The 23,318-nt window shown below is 44.8% G+C and overlaps 1 protein-coding gene across 1 annotated transcript in view; it reads left to right on the top strand.

Annotated features, from left to right (window-relative positions):
- Positions 1 to 22,716, top strand: part of LOC135516336 (adhesion G protein-coupled receptor A3-like) — a 61,406-nt gene extending 38,690 nt beyond the window's left edge. Inside the window, exons 3-19 of the mRNA XM_064940569.1 lie at positions 5,051 to 5,122; positions 9,565 to 9,636; positions 10,026 to 10,097; positions 10,519 to 10,679; positions 12,221 to 12,434; positions 12,888 to 13,052; positions 13,615 to 13,816; positions 14,051 to 14,200; positions 15,766 to 15,927; positions 16,114 to 16,317; positions 16,777 to 16,978; positions 17,445 to 17,653; positions 18,059 to 18,183; positions 18,544 to 18,667; positions 19,355 to 19,500; positions 19,861 to 19,956; positions 20,872 to 22,716. Of these exons, the coding sequence (XP_064796641.1) occupies positions 5,051 to 5,122; positions 9,565 to 9,636; positions 10,026 to 10,097; positions 10,519 to 10,679; positions 12,221 to 12,434; positions 12,888 to 13,052; positions 13,615 to 13,816; positions 14,051 to 14,200; positions 15,766 to 15,927; positions 16,114 to 16,317; positions 16,777 to 16,978; positions 17,445 to 17,653; positions 18,059 to 18,183; positions 18,544 to 18,667; positions 19,355 to 19,500; positions 19,861 to 19,956; positions 20,872 to 22,351 (3,856 nt within the window). The 3' untranslated portion in view covers positions 22,352 to 22,716. The remainder of the gene's footprint in view (positions 1 to 5,050; positions 5,123 to 9,564; positions 9,637 to 10,025; positions 10,098 to 10,518; positions 10,680 to 12,220; positions 12,435 to 12,887; positions 13,053 to 13,614; positions 13,817 to 14,050; positions 14,201 to 15,765; positions 15,928 to 16,113; positions 16,318 to 16,776; positions 16,979 to 17,444; positions 17,654 to 18,058; positions 18,184 to 18,543; positions 18,668 to 19,354; positions 19,501 to 19,860; positions 19,957 to 20,871) is intronic.
- The last annotated feature ends 602 nt before the right edge of the window (positions 22,717 to 23,318 follow it).

Below are 23,318 nucleotides of genomic sequence, written 5' to 3'. Positions count from 1 at the left end.
GGCAAAGCAGGATGTGCAGGTAATCTTTTCCATTACATTCTGCCAAAAGGTATGCAAGCTCGGACAGTTACAGATCATATGGATTATGTCACCTGTACTTGACTGACATCTCCAGCATAGACTGGATTCTATCAAACCTATTCTGTTCAACCTCGGAGTCCTATACATCCTATTGACACTTTCAATTGAATCAGTTTGGACCGGGCATCTCTCATAGGGAGGAGCATCTGTTGTACTATTATATTCCATTCCTCCTCTCCAAAAGTTACCTCCCTGGTCTTTTTCCCTTTTAGGGCCTTTAGGTCCTTACAAGTTCCGTTAAATCCACCTATAAGATGGCTAGATAGAAACCGTGCCGTATGTGGTAATTAGCAAAGGATTACTAACTTAAGAATTATATCAGAAAGTACATGGAATTTGTTGTTATTCTGTCCTACCTTAAGCATACAATGTCTAAACTGGAGATATCTCCAAAAGTCTTGTTTCTGTAAACTATACTTGGACCTTAGTTATTCAAAAGAGGTAAACGAGTATTCTTGAAATAGACAACCAATGTTCTTTATCCCCTATCTATTCTAATCTTTCCAGAAGACCACATGTCCCCCTATTTTCAATTTAGGGTTGTTCCATAACAAAACAGAGCTTGTCAGGAAAGGTAAAGATTTCTCTTTCTTATGAATCTGACTCCATATATTATTGTATGGGACATTATTGGATTCTCCAGTCCCACCTTTTGTTGACTCAAATAATCTGATGCTCCGAATGGGGCATTCAATTCCATGTCCTCCAAAATTGGCCTATTAGAATTTTCAGTAAAGAGAGCGCTTATTTGGGCAGCTACTAAGTCTTTTTGATATAATGACATGTTAGGGAGCTTTAATCCTCCCTTCTCAGTCATTGCCTGTAGTCTCACTAGTTTCACCCTGGCCTTTTTACCGGCCCATACAAACTTAGTAATCATTTTGTCTATGGATTTAAAGGTATAGACCGGTATGAACACTGGTAATATGAGGAGCTATGACTATCTTTTATAACCTGTTTCCTACCCCATAATGAGATGTGTAGCTTATCCCAGCTCTTAAACTGGAGTTGAATTTTGTTCAGTAGTGGGTCAAGGTTTTATGAAGTCATGTTCTCCAGACCAGGATTTAAAGCGATCCCCAGGTACCTCAAGTTCTTAGAGACCCATTGAAATCTCCAGTCTGCATAAAGCAGTAGTTTATTCTCCCAACTTCCTATATGAACCCCTTTGATTGACTGATGCAGCCTAATGGCTTCGGGCAAATGGTTTTAATGCTATAATAAACAGGGGAGGCAAGAGACAGTCGCCTTGTTTCGTGCCTTGTCCTACTAAAAATGGAGATGATCATAGTCTGTTAGTGACTAAATGTTGTTTTTTTTACCCCTTTTTCTCCCTAATTGTGTGGATTCCATTTGGTAGTTAGTCTTGTCTCATCGCTGCAACTCCCGTACAGAACTCAGGAGAGGCGAAGGTCGAGAGCTGTGCATCCTCCGAAACAGAACCCAGACAAGCCGCACTGCTTCTTGACACAATGCCAGCTGCACCAATGTGTCGGAGGAAACACCGTACACCTGGCGACCAACAGAGCCTGGACTCGAACCAGGATGCAATGCAGTGCCTTAGACCACTCGGGAGGACCTCGTTGTACATACAGTTGAAGTCAGAAGTTTACATACACCTTTGCCAAATACATTTAAACTCAGTTTTTCTCAATTCCTGACATTTAAACCTAGCAAACAATTCCCTGTCTTAGGTCAGTGAGGATCACCACTTTATATTAAGAATGTGAAATGTCAGAATAATAGTAGGGAGAATGATTCATTTCAGCTTATTTATTTCATTACATTCCCAGTGGGTCAGAAGTTTACATACACTCAATTAGTATTTGGTATTAGTATCTTGTTTATTTCATGTGTAACTCTGTGTTGTTGTTTGTGTCACACTGCTTTGCTTTATCTTGACCGGGTCGCAGTTGTAAATGAGAACTTGTTCTCAACTGGCCTACCTGGTTCAGTAAAGGTGAAATAAAAACAAATACAATTAGGGTGATTTACTGCATCACGTAGGTCGGAACTCAATCAATGTGTTAAATGTTTTCAATATTACTGAGCTAAGCTGCTCTGCAAACCTTTTCTAGAAATCACTGGGTATCCCATCCAACCCTGGAGTTTTACCACTGGGTGCTTGTCTTTTTTTTGGTCAATTCCTCCAAAGAAATGGGGTGGTCCAGCCCAGTTCCTGTCTTCCTCTGTTAGTGTAGGAAGGTTCAAATTCTGAAAGAATGCCTCTGCTTTCAAAGTCTTGAAATATGTAGTTATTTTTTCTGATTGGTAATCAGCTTGCCTGTCTTATTTCTGATTCCACCTGTTTGAAGATATGTTTCTCTAGATTTCAATTGACTGGCCAACAGTTTTCCTGCCTTTTCACCTGATTTTGTATCATCTCTGCTTCAGCTTTTTTACTGAATAAAGTATGCAGCTCGTATTTGGTTTTTGTCAGGTTTACCAGAGAAATGTTGTTGAAATAATATTCCCTCTCCAGCGTTTTGAACTCTGTTTCAAGTTAAACAGAAAATGTATAATTTAATTTCTTAATAGTAGCTGATTGTTGTATCATTACTCCTTGTATGTATGCTTTAAAAGCTTCCCTATTTGTTTCAAAGAATGTCGTTGTGTGTGTGTGTGTTAAGGATTTCAGAAAACACCTTGTCCTGTAAGAGGTTGTTGTTCAATCGCCAACATTTTACATTTTTATCTTCCTCTCCCATGTCAACAGTCAGATCAATGGGTGCATGATCTGTCATAGCTTTCGTGCCCACACTGCATGGACCCACTTTATCTATCGGAGAGTGTGAGATAAAGTAGTCGACTCGTGAATAAACAGTGTGCCTATTCTAAAAGAATGTGTAATCACGAGGGTTTGGATTGATCAGTCTCCATATATCAGTCACCAGCCTCCTCGTTTTGGAGGTCTTGGTTAGACCCGTTTTGGATTTGTATAAGAATGCGTCAGGGACCTGATTATAGTCCCTCTCCCCCGAGTACCAGAGAAAAATAACCAAAATCCAATATTATTTTGTTAAATTGACGGAAGAAGTCTGGGTCCTCCTCATTCAGAGCATAAATGTTCATATTATATTTTGGCCTGAAACCATTACAAGTAAAGTCAAGATTTGTCCCTCTATGTCCTTAAACTATTTTCCCACTTGAACATGTATACTTTTGGAAAATAGAATATACACCTCTTTTGGGGGTTGAATGTATTATGGCAGGTATTCCCAAACTGGTGTACGCCAAATAAAAACGTGATTGGCCTTTTTTTAAATGCACATTTTAGATTTTCCAACGGGGTTATACATTTGAGTTAGTTTCTCTCTCTCTCACCTGAGTAGCCTTGTTTCACTGCCAAAAATAAAATGAAACCATCTAGTGTTCAGCGAAATAACAACACAATGTCAAATACAGGTAACCTAGTCAAATAATTAACATCCAATCACATTAACTGTTACTCTCTCGCCGGAATTCCACTAATGGTCCGTATGTAGCCAAATGTAGCTGCTGCTCATTTTGGTATCTGTACTGATGTCGCAAAATCCGTGACAGGGAGACATAGTGGAGTGGTAACGCGCGTGCAAGCAGTTGCTTCTGATGCCACTTGGATACACTGCAGCATCCACTTGTTTTGTGCATTTGAATCACGTTGGTCGTGTCTGAAAGGTTGTAAATATACTATTACCAAAACATGACGACTATTAAAGTATTTTAAATCAATGCCTTTCGGATAGCCTTTGCTTTTGAATCAAAGAAAAGTGACCGACTGGTAGTGCACCCCACAGAACACTAAACTTCCCATAGAACAAATATGTCATAAACATATCCCAAACCCACGCGACACAATTATTTATTTTTTAAATCGCCCTCCCCTCAACCAGGCCTTCATCCATGTGAAGTGTCCCGAGGACTTCCCAGCACTGAAGATCCAACTAGAATAAGGACGTTTTACCAACACCAAATACAGGCATGACCATATACAGTTTGATATGACAGCGATGACATGTCATTGAAATGACATGGATCAACCAAAAACATTGGACAGAAAGACAGGCTGCTCATTATACTCCCAAAGAGAAGAAATTATCTTACTCCTGAACTGTCTAATTCCATAAGGCAGGAATGTAATCAGAGAACCAACACCAAAGGGTGTCCGATATAGGTCATAATAATGATAAATAAGCCATCTAACACTTTGGGTTGTGCCCATCACACATGGCACGAACATGCGAGTGAAAACAAACAAAAAAATAGATATGTTTATCCCTACTATGACCGTAAAACAAATGATATGCTTGCCCTAGATTCCTGCTCAATCGAGTACTATAATGATATCTGTAAACCAGAATGATAAATTGTAGGCAGCATTCACAGCATAAACACTCAGTGAGACTATTACTCACAACATAGGACGTTCTCTCAGCTTAGAGAAAAATGGTAGTTAATCCGTGATTAACCACCGCCATCATGGGGATCTTCCATAGCCTACCACGCTACTCAGATCGTTCGGCCTCATTGACGTCAGCGACACACTTTCATGCACATATGTCTCACCTCCATGAACGCTTTTCTCTTGTCCTGGACCTCCTTGGAGAAGTCAGGGAAAAAGTCCACCTTTGTCCCTATCCAGTGAAACGTCCTAAGTTCTTTTGCTCTGAGCCGGACCTTGTCTTTCTCACAATCCACTGTATTTATGTGGATTTCGGGAACACCTCTGATCTGAAGTGTGTTTCTTCGACTGTCATTTTTTATTTATTTGAGCAGGCCTAGAGAGAATATCTTTGTGTTATTAGATGTGTAAAATAATATGTCTTACTCATTGGGGAATGGTATTTTTGGATCAAGTTGGCTGCAAGTATTCATAATATGTGTTGATTGCAATATGCCGTGACACGAACCAGACGTTCTTTGTTGTGCACTTGATGTTTAGATTGCCTTTTTATTTTCTTGTGGCTTACCCTTTGTTTGTCTTCCACAGGGACATGCGGAACAACATCGTCAGCCGTATCGAACCGGGGGCTTTCCTTGGATTGCTCGCACTCAAAAGACTGTGAGTATTATCAATATCACCGTCAGCAATAAATCATTTTCATCTTAATCAAATTTGTCATTTTCTTGGCAGATGGACGAGTCATGGGCTGAACGGTTTTAAATATGCGTGGAAGCCGATCCTCTATTGCTCAACATCAGATTTATTATACTGCATCCATAACGCACCATGTCCAAATCTGTTGTATTAAAGAAAGAAAAAAAAACTACACACTGTTGTATATGCTCCCACAATGCAACATTTCAACCGAACGGTCTTTGCCAGTTTTCGACAATACTAATGGCCCTGTCTGTTGTTTCTGAAAGGCTAGACACAGAGTTAGCAATTGCCTTTATCTAGTCGATGTAAGCGATAGCTGTAAAAGCTCAGACACACTGGTAGGATTGTAAAACTTTTGCCTGGCAACAGTGCTTAGCGCCTTTGAACAGTGTCGGCAGTCGATCTCTTGTGTGTTCACACAGCGAAGTCGTCAGCCACTCGCTCCTTGTTAAAATACTCCAAACCAGAAGATGGCAGTAGCTTCGTTTGGCAATGCATATCCGTGGGTATTGCTAATGGGCTAGATTCCAAGCTGTCTGGGGAAAAAGTCCTTATTATATTAGCCAGATGGCCACAGCTCGATCACTACCTAACAAGATGACGAAGAAACTATTTAATTCACACTGCATTATCCCATACTGCCAGTGGCAGTCAAGAGCCAAATGTTTCGCTAACTTGCTAATGTTAGCATATTCGTTAGTTAGCACAGCATAGCTAGCTAGCTAAGGATAATGCCCTAACTCGGCAGCTAACACAGGCAGCTGATCATGGAAACGAGCTAATCCATTGTGATTTAATTATGTCAATTCCAGATACAATGGTTATCTAGCTTGAAAGAAGTGTTTTGCACACTTAGCTAGCTACCATCCCATAGCCTACATTGCATATGAAGTGTGACTGTCTCACCCGTGGATGTGCAGAAAAAATCCCCCTTTTATTTTGCTCTCCCATGTGGGAGTTCGTGCTCTCTGATTGGCTCAAAGTAAAATTGTTGGCCACTGACAAGAATTGTGATTTTACAAGTAAAATCGGTATGTTCGTTGCTACCGGGTCAGCAGGTACCGCTTTTGTTCTCGCAAGAGAAGGAACGGCCTGGCCTCCCACTGTGATAGACTGCCGATAGGTACTTATCGGCAGTGAGATTCTCTGTTTTAATGCTTCAAGCAATGTTCTATTCAGTTCTCCAGTCCACTTGGGCCCTTGCCAGGGACCACTTGAGACTGCATGAGGCCCTATCTACTTTCACACATTCATGGAAAGGGGAATGGATGGATGGGCATGTGCGTGGGTCTGTGTGTCTGTGCTAGAGAGGGCGCGTATGAGTGTGTTTGTGCCTGTGCACTCTTCTGAGTGTTTGTGTCTCAGTCTGTGTGTGTGCGCCTTTGTGTATTGCAATCATCTTATACCTGCCGGTCCTTACCAACATAAACTATAATTTGGATGCTAGTGCGGAGCTGTGAGTGAGACAGGAAGGTTGTCTCCTTGGCTTGGGCAGAGCTTAATTTCCCCTTGTCAAGCCTCAACCATTTTACAACCAACTGTCGAACTATATTTCCTAAACGTATAGCTAACTGTAATTCCCTCAGCCAACCTACAAATCATTCAGCCAACAGCTATTTCATCTTGCATGCGCCTATATAACACAATGTCAACGTTGGGTCGAAATGAATTGATCAGAAACACTGGATATCCACTGATTATAAATGCATCAGTATTATGGTCAGAAGACACAGCAGTCTTTGCACATAATTAAACATGTTTGGCAGTGGAAATATATGGCACAGACAGGTTGTCAGGAGGTGGTTAAATCATTCATTTGCTCCTGTCTCTGGCTGCGTCTCCAACATATCGCTTACAACATATTCCTCAACCAGCAAAAGGGCGAAAGGAGTAGCTGAGGTAAAATGAGTCTTGAACTTGGGCCTGGTGCTGTAAACAGAAGCCCTGTGGTGACTACTGGCACGCGGTGCACCTACCCTCCAGCCCTCCCTCTTCTGCTTCTGGAAAAGGGTGATGGAGTTAATTGGCAGGGAGGACATGAAAATACACGCTCCCTCTCTCTTCCAATGCAGTCAGTAGCGAAAGCGGCCGACAAAGACTCAGTGTTCTCTCTCTCTCAGCCTCAGCCAATCTTTAATTTCTCCCATCTGTCCCTGAACCTCACTTCAAAGAGCCTAATTAGATTTTCGCTCGTTTTTAAGACTCGAGCGACTTGGCCAAACCGAAGCTGCTTGCCTCTTTTATCCGTCTTGTCGGAGAGAGGAGAGCGATGTCAGACTTGACATTTTTCTTGAAGTTTCTCTTGAAAAAACAGACATGTTCAATGCATGCTAAAATGTATTACTTCACCCCTTTTCATTGTCATCATTTGTAATGAATCGAAATGTAGGTCAATGTCCATTCCAGTGTACATTGTTAGGAAATGTTATCCTATTTCAACCCAGCTGACGGATACGAGCTGCAACTGATCCGCTCCCACTGTAGTAAATAAAAAGCAAAGCTAACATGACCGCAATGTTTTGAGGGTTGCTTTGAACACGTCATGGGACAAACATCTGATCTGGGATCAGTCACATGGTGCCTGGTCCCAGCTGTTTGGGGCTGAATGGCTAGGGGTGGTGGAGTAGATACTGTAATACCCTGGGGGGAGAGAGCCCAAGGGGAGGCTAGCGCCAACCCTGTTTTACCACCTGATACAGCTAGTCAAGGTCCTGATGTGCAGAAAGTAGGTCTAGACTCGACGTGCCCATATATCAGCTGCATTCAGCCAAATGTATACATTGTCAATAGAGGCATAAGATGCCTGACGTGACAAAGCACATTTTGTTTGCTGGATGCAACCCATTCATGTATCTCTGGGGTGAAGTTTCCCTTATCTACAGATCTAGGATCAGCCTCCTTTCCCCCAATCCTGACGTTAACCATTAGTGGGGGGGCAATGTAAAATGGACCCAAGATCCAGTGTCTAGGGGCAACTTCAAGCTACAACCCCCTACTGGCCACTCCAGGGCCTTACCACCCGGCAGCAGCCACTACATTCCACCGACAGCTGAACAGTCACTGACCCCGTCTTACTTACACACCCGTCTCTTTTTATATCTGCTCATATCACAACAGACAGCTTGCTCTGGGGCTGCTGTAATGTTGAGCGCTGCTGCTACTTTAATGGACAGACCACAAGATTTTAAAAAACAAACATGTTTTGGAATATATTTGGGATGATGTGGCTAATTTGTGAGAGATGGCCATTTTCTCCTTATTTGGGCTGCTTTGACGTCACACTGCACTCCCAACTGCAAAGCACTGGACCATGTCTAATGCTATGCCATGGCAGCATTGGCAGGGTGGGAGTTTATCCCTTTAGCTAAGGGAGTTCCACCCCAGTAGGTGATCCTCCTCAGACACGGGATGCCAGCATGACTTCTTGGCAACCCTTGAAAGGTTTTTCCCAGGCCAGGCGGAACTAACCACCTCACTCAGTAAATTCCCCAGCTGCCACCCTCCCTAGGAACCACAACAATAATTAGACCAACACCAGGATGTTTACGTAATGCGCTCCACACTTATTTTCTAAGCATTTAAGTATCTGATGCTGCCCTGGCATTAGGCCTTGGGCTAGGGTTGTAGCTTGCAGCTAGCAGGGTCTAGTTTGTAGGGTATTGTGAGGCCTCTTCTGGCCGTTCCAATGTTACACTTGAGTCATTTGGTTTACGTTCGAGTCGTTTAGCATATGCGTTTTGTCCAGCTGTAATGGCTTGCATATACACCACATCCTTGATTTTATACATGGTTGTTTCGACCTGCCTTCCATCACCATTTCTTCGAGTTAGAACTATCTTTGAGTTGATCAAAATCATATTTTCACAATGTAGACTAAATAAGATCCTTGCCCAAACACGGTTTCTTCAAAGATCGATAATACTACCTGATGTTTGGCAGACACTTTGTGTCAGGTCCTGGTGAAAAAGACACACTTTGATGTGTATGACATCAATCATAGTACATTAATTTCAACTAGTATAGTGTGTTACTAACAGCTTTGATGTGAAAGCTGCCTCGGGGCGAACACAGGCATCGTCTCAAATCACCTTGAAAAGTTGTAAAACGGACAGACCTGGATTTTTCAATCCCTGCCTCTGCCCCAACCTGTCTCTGCGAATGACATCACCAGTCTTTTAATTGAGTTGACAGTTTTCTCCACTTTTTGATTTGTTGAGCTACAATGTGGATTTATTAGAATTCGCCGACTCACCACATGAGGTCAATTGACTCTAGTCATGAATTTCATGCTGTTTGTACAATTTGCAATGGCATATTACATTTCTTAGACTGTTGCTGCTGTTTGACTTGAGTAAATCAGGACAGAATATAACCAGAATCTCCATTTGTTTTGCTTTCTACAGAGACCTGTCCAACAATCGCATTGGCTGCCTCAACGTGGACATATTCAAAGGCCTCACTAGTCTAGTTCGACTGTAAGTAGTAGTTATTTTTCCTTTATTACTTTGTTTAAATACGCCAGATTCATAGTATTGTTTTTCTTTGATAACTGTTTGCATTTTCCCCCTGTCCATCCTAAAAATAAGTCATTGATAAGGACATTTATGTGAAAGTGACATATCTGGCTCCAGGTGCTGTGATATTAGCATAATACCCATGGTTCCCCCACGGGTCTCAGTGCCACAGCTGCAACATATTATTCCATGTCCTTTTCCCTACGATGCAAAGGTGAGGATTAAGATTCCTGGACATCTCAGTGGAGTTGCCAATGACAGGTTGTGTTTGGGTCCTGATTGTGTGATGTGACAGATTGGCATACTTGATTTGTTGTAGATGATTGATAGCCTTCATCTTGTCCTTTCAGAAACCTTTCTGGAAACATGTTTTCATCGCTGGCCCAAGGGACGTTTGATAGCTTGGTGTCATTGAAGACTTTGTAAGTATGCTTTAGAGTTTAGACCCTGCAACGCTATTCCATGACAACCTGTGGCAGTGAAGTGGGTTTTCTATTCGGGATACTTTAAAGAGTATAGTACAATACCCTGTTGTAGAAATGCACCAATAGGAGCAATCTGTAAGTTTTATTTCCTGGTTCGCAACTCAAGGTAATGGAAACACATTCAGCCAGGAAGCAAAACAAAGATTCAAATGGTTCCATCCACCAAGGTCCCAACCCTCAGTTTACAAACAATTGCAGAGAGGCAATAAAAAGGAGATAAGAGGAACACAGCATAGAAAGTAGGTTATGGAACGGGGGATCGAACAGGGGACTATCACCTTTCATTGTAAATGAAACTGAAAGTAATGCTCCTTTTTTAATTTATTTTTTAACTCTGCCTGTCCCCACGTTACCTCAGGGAGTTCCAGACGCCGTACCTGCTGTGCGACTGCAACCTGTTGTGGCTGCTGCACTGGATCAAAGACAACAACGTGGGGGTGAAGGACACCAGCTGCTCCTACCCCCGCTCCCTGCAGGGCCAGCTCATCACCTCCACCAAGCCTGAGCTGTTCACCTGTGGTAAGGACACACACACACACACGCACACACACACCTGGTCCTACAACTACTCATCACCTTAAAGCCCTTAAGCTCCACGTACATACAAAGTTTCGTGAGAACACAAACACACCCCTGTTACCCCTTTACATCACCTTGTTTGTACCAGAGCTCCTAGTAAGAGACTACCTTTTGATGTGCACACACACATCTTCAAACTCGGGCACTTCGACCTCACATGAACACACTTTTACATGCCATCAGTCGTCAGCACGCGGTCGTCCAAGACCATATACAGAATAGTTGGACGTGCAACCTCTAGCATTTGGCTCTGCACTCTATTTTCAGTTCAGAATCACCTTTTATTCACCTTTAAGTAGCTACCTTTACACATGCTCAGAGTTGTACTTGGTGATATATGGTGCTAGTGATCGACTACATTTAGAGACCGAATACAGACAACAGAGTTTACATACAACTAGGTAGAGTGAGTATAGAGCTATAAGATGTTTATTTCTTTTACCTTTTATTTAACTAGGCAAGTCAGTTAAGAACAAATTCTTATTTACAATGACGGCCTACCAATTGTGCTGGGTCAATTGCTGGGCCAATTGTGCACCACCCTATGGGACTCCCAATCACGGCCGGATGTGATGCAGCCTGGATTCGAACCAGGTACTGCAGTGACGACTCTTGCACTGAGATGCAGTGTCTTAGACCACTGTGCCACTCGGGAGAAAGAACAGTTTATATACAAATATACGGTGGAGGTACAGGGTATATCAGAATGCAGAGAGATGAACAGAGAACAAATGGCGTATAGTGCAGTTATTTTGTGTTCAGTTCAGAGATGGCTTTAGTTGCTGGCGTTGTTGGGAGTGGGAGTTGTCCAATGACACAGGCGATAAGGGAAGGGCCAGCAGTACAGAACACTGCAGTGTTTTGTTTGTGCTTGCCCTGTCTTATCAGTTTGGCACTCTTCACTGCACGGGTTAGGAAATACTTGGCACAGCTTTTATAAGTGGAGACACATTTCCGAGTGACAAATAGGTACCAACGTTTGACTATTGAAATGATCCCCTTTTTATTTTTTACATTTTATTTCACCTTTATTTAACCAGGTTGGCCAGTTGAGAACAAGTTCTCATTTACAACTGCAACCTGGCCAAGATTATAAATCAAAGCAGTGCGACAGAAACAACAATAATAACACAATAGAATAAGTACAGTGTGTGCAAATGTAATAAGATTAGGGAGGTAAGGCAATAAATAATTACAATTTAACATTAACACTGGAGTGATAGATGTGCAGATCATGTGCAAGTAGAGATACTGGGGTGCAAAATAGCAAAAAGCAAAAAAAACAATATGGGGATGAGGTAGTTGGGTGTGCTATTTACAGATGGGCTTCACTTCGCACCTGGCTTCACCCCTGGCTTCACCCCTGAGGAGAAGAATTCAGTTGTGAACAAATAACTTGAATTAACCCAATCCTACCCAGACATGCAGTCTAGAGAGAGCGATGCACTAAAATGTAACCCCCATACTCCCCTACCCTCCAGACGCACCCCTGGAACTGCCTTCCTTCCAGCTGACTCCGTCCCAGCGTCAGGTCGTGTTCCAGGGCGACAGTCTGCCCTTCCAGTGCCAGGCCTCGTTCGTGGCGGAGGACATGCAGGTGCTGTGGTACCAGGACGGCCGCATGGTGGAGCCCGATGCAGCCCAGGGCATCTTCATCGAGAAGAGCATGGTACAGAACTGCTCCCTCATCGCCAGGTAAGGGGGACGGTACTTGTGGGCGGGTTGGTGGATAGATAGAAGAGAGTGGTAATGAGAACGGCACCCTTAGATGAGTACAGTGGTTCCTTCCAAGGTTTCTTTCTTCGGGGAGTTTTTCCTCACCGCTGCTGCTGCTTGGAGGTTAAGGGAAGGTTACTGTCAAGCACTTGATGACAAATGTTATTGTAAAAAGGGCTATGTAAATAGGATTTGATTGATTGTTTCCACAAAGCACAACTGACCTAACCCTCTTTAAATCAGCTAAGCAGTGGGCCGCAAGAGACAGCTGGGGTACCACTTTTGGACTGTAAATTAAAATGACAGATTGCGCATTTAAACATCTGATGCAAATGGTGCCTCTTGGCATACACGGTTAAAAACGGTCTACTCTCTCTTTCCGTCTTTGGCAGTAATATTTGATTGACTTGTTCCCCTCTGTTCTTTACTCAGTGCGTTGACCATCTCCAACATCCAGCCTGCTTCAACTGGGGAATGGGAGTGTCGTGTGAGGACCAGCCGAGGGAACACCACCCGTACCGTCGACATTGTGGTTCTGGAGAGCTCCGCCAAGTACTGCCCACCCGACAGAGTGTCCAACAACAAGGGTGACTTCAGGTGAGGGGGTGCTACTTTCACTATCACATTTTATGCTAGACTAGGTTATTATTAGTTGGTAATCTGTCTGTGAAATTTTTAAGGTAAATGTTTGTAGTTGTATTAATCTATTTTATGAATCTAATATATTTATCTATTGTATTATCTAGTGTCTTATTTAATCAGGTACTTGTTTAATTTTAATGGGCTTGTTGAGGTAAACAAGTTTGTACCACACAGTTATTTTTGGAACAAACTCAGCTCGGTGGCACCACCTAGTGGCTGAATATTAGACTTGTTGTTAGTAGTAATATCTGGTGAATATCTCTCTCTCTCTGTCCCTCTCTTTCTATCTATATACTATGTCTCTCTCTCTGTCCCTCTCTTTCTATCTATATACTATGTCTCTCTCTCTGTCCCTCTCTTTCTATCTATATACTATATCTCTCTCTCTGTCCCTCTCTATCCATATACTATGTCTCTCTCTCTGTCCCTCTTTCTATCTACTGTATCTTTCTCTCCCCTCTCTTTTTCTTTGTTTGTTTCTTTTGTTTTTCTCTCTCAATCCCCCCCCACCTCTCAGATGGCCTCGTACCCTAGCAGGCATCACAGTCTACCTGCCCTGCAACAAGCTGGCGTCGGGCACGGGAATCTACTCTGGCTCGGTGGGTGAGGAGCGGCGTGCGCAGCGGCTTTGTGACCGCGGGGGCCTGTGGGCCGAGGACAACTACTTCCGCTGCCAGTACCAGAAAGACGTAACTCGCTTCCTCTACATCATCAACCAGGTGACCATGACACTCTGTCTGACCATGTTTGATTTGCTCTCTTTGTCTGTCTTTTCTTTCTTCAACTTATTGTAAATCTCCCGCCAAGACTCCCCTCTTGATTTGTTATTTTTGTCTTTCTTTCTTTTGTCGGCGTTGTCATTCTTTTTGTCTTCCTACACTCAAGTGTTGTTTTTTGAAGCGTTCACCCTTGTGTGCAGTCCTTCTAAACCTCTCTGTCTCTCTGTGTTCCAGATGCCTCTGAACATGACCAACGCGGTGATCACGGCCCGCCAGCTGCTCGTCTACACATTCGAGGCCGCCAACTTCTCAGACAAGATGGACGTCATCTTCGTGGCTGAGATGATTGAGAAGTTTGGCAAGTTTGCCGAGAAATACAAGGAGGTGAGTCCCGCTTCAGTCTCCCAGTCCCACCTTGTACCTCCTTTATGGATGAATAAGAAGTTCATATGAAGAAGCACACACACACACACACACACTCTGAGAGGACAGTAACATGCACGGCCTCAGGCATAAGTGTAATGAGAGGAAATGGGGTCAGAACCAAAATAAATGTTATAAGTAGAGCTAGGTAATAGTATTTTTTTAAGTGTGTGTTTACTGTGTGTGCAAGTGAGAGGTGCGAATACGCCACACAGTGTATTCACCTCCAGCTTACTGCTGATACTTTGGCCCTTTATGTTATTCCACTCCTCATAGTTACAGAGCAACCCTGTCGTGTTTAAATCCACAGAGGATTCGTAATGAAAGTGAATGAGCTAGGATCTGGAATGGGGGATTTTTCCTGTCGAGCTGTGGGAGATTGCAAAGCAAGGCCGGGTCAGGTTTCTTTGTCTGTTGGGTTTCACCCCTGGCAGTTTGTGCTCATTGGGGAAGGCTTTGAATGTTGCACCTGAGCAATGTTGCACCAAACTCGTAGAAGACACACCATCGTCCAGTTAGCCTCGCCTTAAGCTCTTGGGGGAATCCCCGCAGCCATATTTGTGGTCGGTCCAAATGATTAGCCAAGCAAGGGGAGTTCGCAAAGTTAGCCCCTCAGCCCTCGTTTTTAATGGAGTTTACGAGTGTACAATTATGTTCACTTCGGGGCCTGAAACGCGCCATAATTCAATTTGCGATGATTGTACATCCGCTAAGAAAAGTATCGCCAAAACTTAAAATGTCATTATGGAGAAGTCAACATACAAGTGCAAGTAAAAATGAATGTAAATAAGTTAGAAATTGTGCTACTAATGCACAAACACGTCTCGTAAAAGTAATGATTTTTTTGTTTAGTTAGCTTTTGGAAAATGTAGAAATAAAACGTTTTCTTTCTTCAGAAGTAGCTAGGCAGGCTAACGTTGGTTGGGTAATTAATTTGCTAGCGATCATAATAATTATATAGTTTATATAAGTCGGCATGCAATCATAATTGACTGTAGCGCATATAAAGCACCCACAAGGCTGAAAACACAATCATCGCGGGGTCAACGAATGACGAATTTCCGGGCAAGGATGGTCCATTAAAAAAAAAGAAAAGAAAAAAATCAGTCCTCCCTCACCCTGCAAGTGTATACTCGTCAGACATCATGAAACGTCATCAGAAGTGTCCACTTACTTTGAGAGCTGAGGGGATAGGGTGTGTCTGTTAAGTGTTTGGAATGCAGCCCTGGTCTAGCGCCCAGTGCCCTCCGTCAGCGCTGAGAGGAACCCGAAGGCTCAAATTCAGGTATTTCCAGGGCGATGATAATAAAGACTACATTGAGTGTTGGATAAAAAAACAAAGCACTCTATTGTTTCGATTGATAAGGCCTGTGTATGCGTGTGCCTCTGTCTGGCCCTGCGTGTATTTGCAGGTAACTGTGTAGTTCTGTGGTTTCTGGGTTTGTGTGTGTGTGTGTGTGTGTGTGTGTGTGTGTGTGTGTGTGTGTGTGTGTGTGTGTGTGTTAACCCTGTTCTGTCTGTCTCAGTTGGGGGACGTGATGGTGGACATCTCCAGTAATCTGATGCACGCTGATGAGCGGGTGTTGCGGCTGGCTCAGCGCGAGGCCAGGGCCTGCTCCCGCATCGTGGAGTGTCTCCAGAGGATCTCTGTACACCAGCTTGCCAGCGGAACCCAGGCCCACTCCACCGTAAGATCGCGCCAGATCATGAGATCGCATTACCAAATCCTAAATGGCATCGGGGTGTAAATGCATTGTCGTTGGGAGGTGGCGTTTTGTATGTGTGTTTTTACTATTTAAAAGTGCATCTGATTGTTGTTTATTTGACCTCATGCGTATTTTTCCTTTTCTCTTATTCCTATAATTTGTTCCCAGAATTCCCATAACATCGCCCTGGAGGCCCACGCCATCAAGGCGAGCAGCTTCAATGGCATGACCTGCACACTGTTCCAGAAGCTGATGCCTGAACGCATTGCTCTCCGAGACCTGGGCCCACGCATTGACCTGGACGGCAACCCTGACCGCCAGCTCAGCTTCAAGTGTAACGTCACCAGCACCTTGTCCAGCCTCTCTCTCAAGGTCAGTATCCAGGAATGACCGAAGGAGAGGCAATCAATCCAATGTGTAGAAACACAAACCTTTGTACATCAGCACTTGTCACAAAGTGCTTATAAAGTAGCCTAGACTGCAAAGAGCAAGCAGCAGCAGTCATTGAAACAGGTCCCCGTAGCCTTAACAATATATAGACTGAAAATTATGCATCATTCGTTTAAGATATTGCCATCATTACCCCTTGAAATGTTTTACCAAAGTGAGGTGTGTTGACTTGAGGTTCACCCATAGCACAAACCGAAGAACAGCTTACCATATAACCATGTCTTTTCTAAGTAAATGCTAACTAAACAATGAATTGTAGACTAAAACATTAACCAGAATCACACATTATGCTGTACACTCAATCATACTTTTTTTTTTCTCTATGGGACTAAATAAAGGATAAATAAAATGAAAGAATAAATCCTCTCTTTCTCTCCCTAGAACACCATAGTGGAGGCGTCCCTGCAGCTCCCCCCCTCTCTGTTCTCTCAGTACCTGGGCCAGGCCGACGACAACGTCTACAAGCTTCACTTGCTGGCCTTCCGCAACGGCAAGCTCTTCCCATCCACGGGCAACTCCACCCTGCTGGCTGACGGTGGGAAGAGGAGGAACGTGGCCACCCCCGTTCTCCTGGCCAAGATCGGTGAGTCCGACATGGACCCCACTGCACCACTAAAGTATTAGATGGGTTTTGTTCAAGATACTGTTGTGACTTGTTTTAAGAGTGAATTTTGTGGTTTGGTCAAAGACTTTTGATTTAGGGATTCATCTGTAATACAGATGGGCAAGTCCGCTAAGAACAAATTCTTATTTACGATGACGGCCAGCGGGTTAACTGCCGTGTTCAGTGGCAGAACAAAAAGATTTTTACCGTGTCAGCTCGGGGATTTGATCTAGCAACCTTTGGGTTACTGGCCCAACGCTCTAACCACTAGGCTACTTTTCACCCTTTTGTCTTGCATTGGATTTTAGAAAAGGTAGCTAAAAAAAAAGGACCAATAAATAAAAGCACCAGGTTATGTTTTGAAGACTCACACCTCTCTCTTTTTCTCTCTCTCTCTCTCCTCATCTCTCTACTCATCTCTCTCTCTCTGCATCTGATTGGTCAGAGGGTTTCCAGCTGCGCGGACTGCGTGTGCCGGTGAACGCCACGCTGCGGAGGTTTGCCCGTGGCTCGGACGCCGTGCCCGCCTGCTGGAACTTCAGCCTGCTGGGTGGACAGGGTGGCTGGCAGAGCGAGGGCTGCCGTGTCCTGCGGCACCATGACAACTTCACCATGCTCTCCTGTGACTCGCTCAGCAACTATGCTGTGCTCATGGTGAGTGGCCAGGGGTTTAATGGCCTTTTAAACTCAATGAACAAATGTGACTCCGGGAGACAACATAAGGCTGTTTCCAACATGTTTTCCTCAGTAAATGCAGTACGCTTCTTCTTTTGTTTTCTTGCCACGATGCTTCTGAGTATTTAGGATACTGATATCGTGACAACCTTTACTTTGTTTTGAGACATTAGCCTTTTCAAGACGGGCTCAACATCTCACAGGCTCACAGGCTCGGGTTCACAGGCTCTATAAACACTACCTGTTTAGTTTTGGGACAATCACATGACAATCTCCTGAGTTGACGAAATTGGCTCATACCTTTTCTTCAGGGTTAATTTGTTTTTGTATGACACATTGTCTAAAGTGATGACATTCTAACATTTTGATGTGTGTATCCCACAGGATCTTACTGGGGTGGAGTATTTCTCTCCCAGCATTGAGCCTCTCCACCCAGTCCTCTATGCCACAGCTATAGTTCTCCTGCTCTGTCTGCTGGCCATCATCATCAGCTACGTCTACCACCACAGGTAACAGCTCTACCTCCTAGTAGAATCTAATACAGTGTATACCAAGTGCATAAGATACCAAGCACCCATCTTACTAGTCGTACGGTATCTAATATTTCCAAATGATGGACTGTGACTCGCTTTCGGGTTGCAGCACAAGATTCTAGGCCAGAATGTTTCTTTTGGGGTGGGTGACAATGCAAGGAAGTTTGGGGACCAATACTGTCCAGTCTCCACTAATATGTTCACCACTCCACGAGCACATCTCCACCACTCTAAACTCCTAACAGATTTTGAGTGAATCAAACAAACAGACGTGATATTTTATTCCCTGATATTGTTTTGATGAATCTCACTTGTTCTGTGTGGTTGCGTGTCCAGGTCTGTCCGAATCAGCCGTAAGTTCTGGCACATGCTGGTCAACCTCTGCCTCCACATCTTCCTCACCTGCGGCGTCTTCGTGGGTGGCATCAACCAGACGCGTTACGCCAGCGTGTGCCAAGCTGTGAGTATTCCCCCCCACCGTAACCCACTGGTGTGCCAGCCTATCTGCCTACCAACCTGCCAGCCAGACTGCCAACCTGCCTTCCCTTGCCAAAAGCATCTCACAATTATATGGGGATCTCAAGATGTTGTGGAGGAGGAAAAATTGCCTTTGGCAACATAGTGTGATTCCTGATTCTCCGGCCTTTTCCCCCAAAGTGTACACTTGCTGTTTCCACCATTAAATCCATGAGAAGGGTGGAGAAACGGGACTGAAGGCAGTGTAGCAGCCCCTGCTGATTTGCACTGGGTTCTTTTCATTTATTCATTGTCCTTAACACAAAGAGCCCAGCTGGTAGAGAACATCTTGGAAAATAATGCTTTGCCCCCTAAAATAAAGGATATCCTACAGCTAGGCTCTACTTTGTCAAGGAACTTTACAAACGGTCAATTAGTACAATAGCGAGTTTTCAGAATGCGTAGTATTTTGCTGATAAATTATTAGTGAAGCATCTATGTAGTGCTTATGTAGAATATGTGAATGCTCTATAAAGCCTTTATATAGTCCAGGCAATATGTGAACTTTTTCATAAAATCATGATACTTGGTACACTCATACAGTTTGGCGCATTGAACATTTTCATAATGAAGTTGTTTGTTTAAAGTGGAATCCTGATCGTGACTGAGCTCGGTGGTGATTTTTTTCCAGGTGGGCATAGTTCTGCACTACTCGACCCTGGCCACAGCACTGTGGGTGGGAGTGACGGCACGCAACATCTACAAGCAAGTGACCCGCAAGGCCAAGCACTACGAAGAGCTGGACGAGCCCCCGCCCCCTCCACGACCCATGCTGAGGTAAAATACTACATTTCCCACAATGCACAGTTATGAAAAGGTTTGGTCATTACAGCCAAGTCAGACTAACTGTTTAGTGTGTGGATGAGGATCAGTTGAAATGCTGTACAATCCCATTTTGCGTTTCTCTCCCTTTACAAGGCGCTGCTAATACTATTATGTGTGTATTATGTATCTTCTGGAAATATAGCTGTGACTTGTGGAGAGACAGGTTTTGGTTTGCGTCCTTGGTTTAACACCCACCACATGGTGTCAGTATGGAGGCCTGAAGCACACATGCCACCTCTGCAACCAACTCACCACCAATTTGATCCCAAGCAGGTCCTACTCAGTTCTTTTTCCGCTACCTTTTCCTACCAGGTTCTACCTAATAGGCGGAGGGATACCGATCATCGTCTGTGGCATAACCGCAGCCGCCAACATCAAGAACTACGGTAGCCAGACCAACGCACCATAGTAAGTAGTGCCAGTTTACTGTCATATTGTATGGAAACAATTAGTTATTCTACTATAGTGTGTGTTTATGGAAATTGTTCTGTTTTATATCGACAGAAGGCTTTGTGTATATATAAAACTAGAGCCAAGAGAAATCGCTTTTTGTTTTCGACTGGCCAGAATGCGCGTGTGCGTAGCTTTATGTAAATGACAAATATTTTGTGGGGGGAGGAAAAGTTCTGAGTCCCTGTGAAGTTCCGAGAGCCCGATTGGGGAGCGCTATTTATAGTGTGTGTCTCGGCACCTCACGCCTGCTGCCATTTTCCAAGTCTGTCGGTCTCTCTTTCTTCTCATTCTTCCTCTCTCTGTTTGTGTTCTCGCTTCTCTCTTTCTGTCGCTCTCTCGCTCTTTCTTTCCCTCTCCATTTCTCCCCCTCTTTCATTCTCTCACTTTATGGTGGCAGCTGTTTGGGTTGTAATTTGAAAATCTGGACCTGTGTCTGTCTGAAGTCTTTGGAGTTTAATTAGTTTGCAGCTGAGACGAATGGAACCCGCCCCGTGGAATATTCCGGAACAGATACTCTATTCCCGCTTTTTGCATTTTCAAAGAGACTCAATGCCTGCATGTGTTTTTTTTTTACTTGATTTAATGAGCTATGGGTTGAGTCAAACACAAAACAATGTTGAAGTTGTTATAATTTAAAAATGGTTTGTGGACCACTTGAATGGGTGACACTTGACTCATCTGGCAAAGATTTGTCATGTCATACTTTTCTTATGGCTTCATTGCCAACATGTGTTTTCACTGAATGCAGCTGATATATCGACACATCTGCACAATACATTGGTGTGTATGATATTGTACGTGTGTACCACATTTACATAAATATTTATTGTATGTTGGTACTGATGCCTTCCCCTTCTGTCTTCTCCTCAGTTGCTGGATGGCGTGGGAGCCCAGCCTGGGGGCCTTCTACGGCCCCGTCGGCTTCATCGTCTTCGTGGACTGCATGTACTTCCTTAGCATCCTCCTCCAGCTGCGTCGCCACCCCGAGCGCCGCTACGAACTCAAGGAACCCGCCGAGGAGCAACAGCGGCTGGCGGTAGCGGGCAGCGATGCCGGAGACGTCCCGGCCACACTCCTCCACCTTCAGTCCCACGACGCCTCGTCCTCGACGGTGTCGGCTCCCCGTGCCGTGTCCCTGTCAGCGCTGGAGAACGAGCATACGTTCGCGCTACAGCTCCTGGGTGCGGCGGTTGCTCTGGGGCTCTACGCGTCGCTGTGGGTGTTTGGCGCCATGGCCGTGTCCCAGGAGAGGCCGGCCGACCTGGTGTTCTCCTGCCTGTTTGGCGTTGCGGCACTGGCTCTGGGTGGCTTTTTGATGGCACACCACTGTGTCAACCGCCAGGACATGAGGCGCCACTGGGCCCAGGCCTGTTGCCCCGAGAGACGGGCCTACTCGGCGCAGGAGGACGCCCTGCTGCCACTGCCAGGGGCATCCACGGTGTCCGCGGCTGGGTCGGTTGGTAGGGGCAATGACGATGTGGCCAAGTGTGCCCACAGCAGCGCAGAGTCATCCTGCACCAATAAGAGTGGCCCAAGTGTCCGAAACTCCACCCAGGGAAGCAAACTGACCAATCTGCATGCAGAGGCAGCGCAGAACAAATCATTGCCCCTACTAGCCCTGCCCGCCAATGGGGCAGCCATGCTGGAAAACAGCCTGACGGAGCACTCTGTGGACAACGAGATCAAGATGCACGTGGCACCCGTGGAGGTGCAGTTCCGGCCCAACAACAACAATCCTGCCGCCAACGGACCCACGGGCCGGCATCACAAGAACAGGGCGCGGGCCCACCGGGCCAGCCGACTCACGGTGCTGCGCGAGTACGCCTATGACGTGCCCACCAGCGTGGACGGCAGCGTGCAGAGCGGCCCCCACAGGCGGCATCGCCACGAACACCACGACAGTCAGCAGGCGCGGTGCAGCCGACGGGCAGTCTACATGGCCTACAGGGAGCGCCACCAGAGCCAGACGCTACAGGACAGCAGCGACGCCAGCACGTCCCTGCCCCGACGCTCGCGCTACACCGACAAAGGAGGGGGCAACACTAGCGCCCTAGGCAACGGAGCTATCGGAGTAGTGGGAAGTGGAAGTGTAGGATCAACAGTAGGAACAGGAGGAGAAGCTGAGGGGGCTGGGACTTCTGCATCCGTTACAAGTAAAGACAGTAGTAGCATAAAGCAGCCCAATAACACAGAGCTGGTGGACGGCCAGCCCAAGTCGTACGGGCTTAACCTGGCGTCACAAAACGGCACGCTCAAAAACAATGGGCAGATCATGCCTATAATCAACACAGAGAGCTCGTGCTCAGCCAACATAAAAACGGGACTATGGAAACACGAAACTACTGTGTAGTGTGTTTTCTGCACCAAAGACTGCATGTCACGTGCGCTCTCCCTTCAACTGTGAAATGTTTGTTTCGATCATTGTTTATTTTATTTTATGGTACAATGTTTCAAAAAAATTGTTATTGAAAAAAATATCTTCAAAATAGTCACACTATTTTGAGTTTGTGGAACGTGTGTGTTTTGGATGCCACTGGTCTGTCTGTAGTAGACATTTTGTAAATGGTTTATTTTTCTATCATATAATCCTAATTAAATGAATTATGGACGTGAAACTGCATGTTCTGTGCCGTTGCCTAGTGTGTATCCACTGGGCGGGTTCTTTTTTATTTTCTAGTTTGTTTCAGTGTAATAAACCAAACGTTTCTAATTCCATTCACGTAATTGAAAGTTTCTTATTCCCTTTTTCTCGGCTAACCTTTACTCCGACATATTTCGAGAGGAGTGCAAAAGGTGAGTCCAAGCATCTTGGTTTTCAAAAGATCTCTCTCTCTCTCTCTCTCTCTCTCTCTCTCTCTCTCTCTCTCTCGGCAGCTACCTTGACAAGCTTGTAATTGGGGATTTGGTGAACTGTGTCCTCTTCTTTTTACACTCACCTGGAGAGTCAATTCTTTAATTGTGGTTGAGGTCTTAGTCTGGATCTAATTAATATTTTTTTTCTGCCCCGGAAGTTTCCAGGGGCCCACTGGTAACGCCTGAGGTAATTGACCGCTGATTCTCAGGGCGGAGTCCGTGTCACTGTCGGCAGTGAGAGAGGAAGGGATCATTAATGCAGTGCACCGTCACCTTCACACCTTTCCTCTCCTCTCTAGCAGACCATCGGCGCTATTCACAGCTGTAAATCCCTGTTAGGAAAGAGTCAGCAGGGGGGACAGGAGCATGACTCGACAACTGAGCAGTACCTTTGCAACGCAACGTGACGGACTGAGACGGATTGCCATCCTTTAGTCTGTTAGGTGAATCCTATCGTCATCAAC

Source organism: Oncorhynchus masou, chromosome 27 (genome assembly GCF_036934945.1).
Source record: "Oncorhynchus masou masou isolate Uvic2021 chromosome 27, UVic_Omas_1.1, whole genome shotgun sequence".
NCBI lineage: Eukaryota > Metazoa > Chordata > Actinopteri > Salmoniformes > Salmonidae > Oncorhynchus > Oncorhynchus masou.
This window is presented reverse-complemented; position numbering and strand designations above follow the sequence as displayed.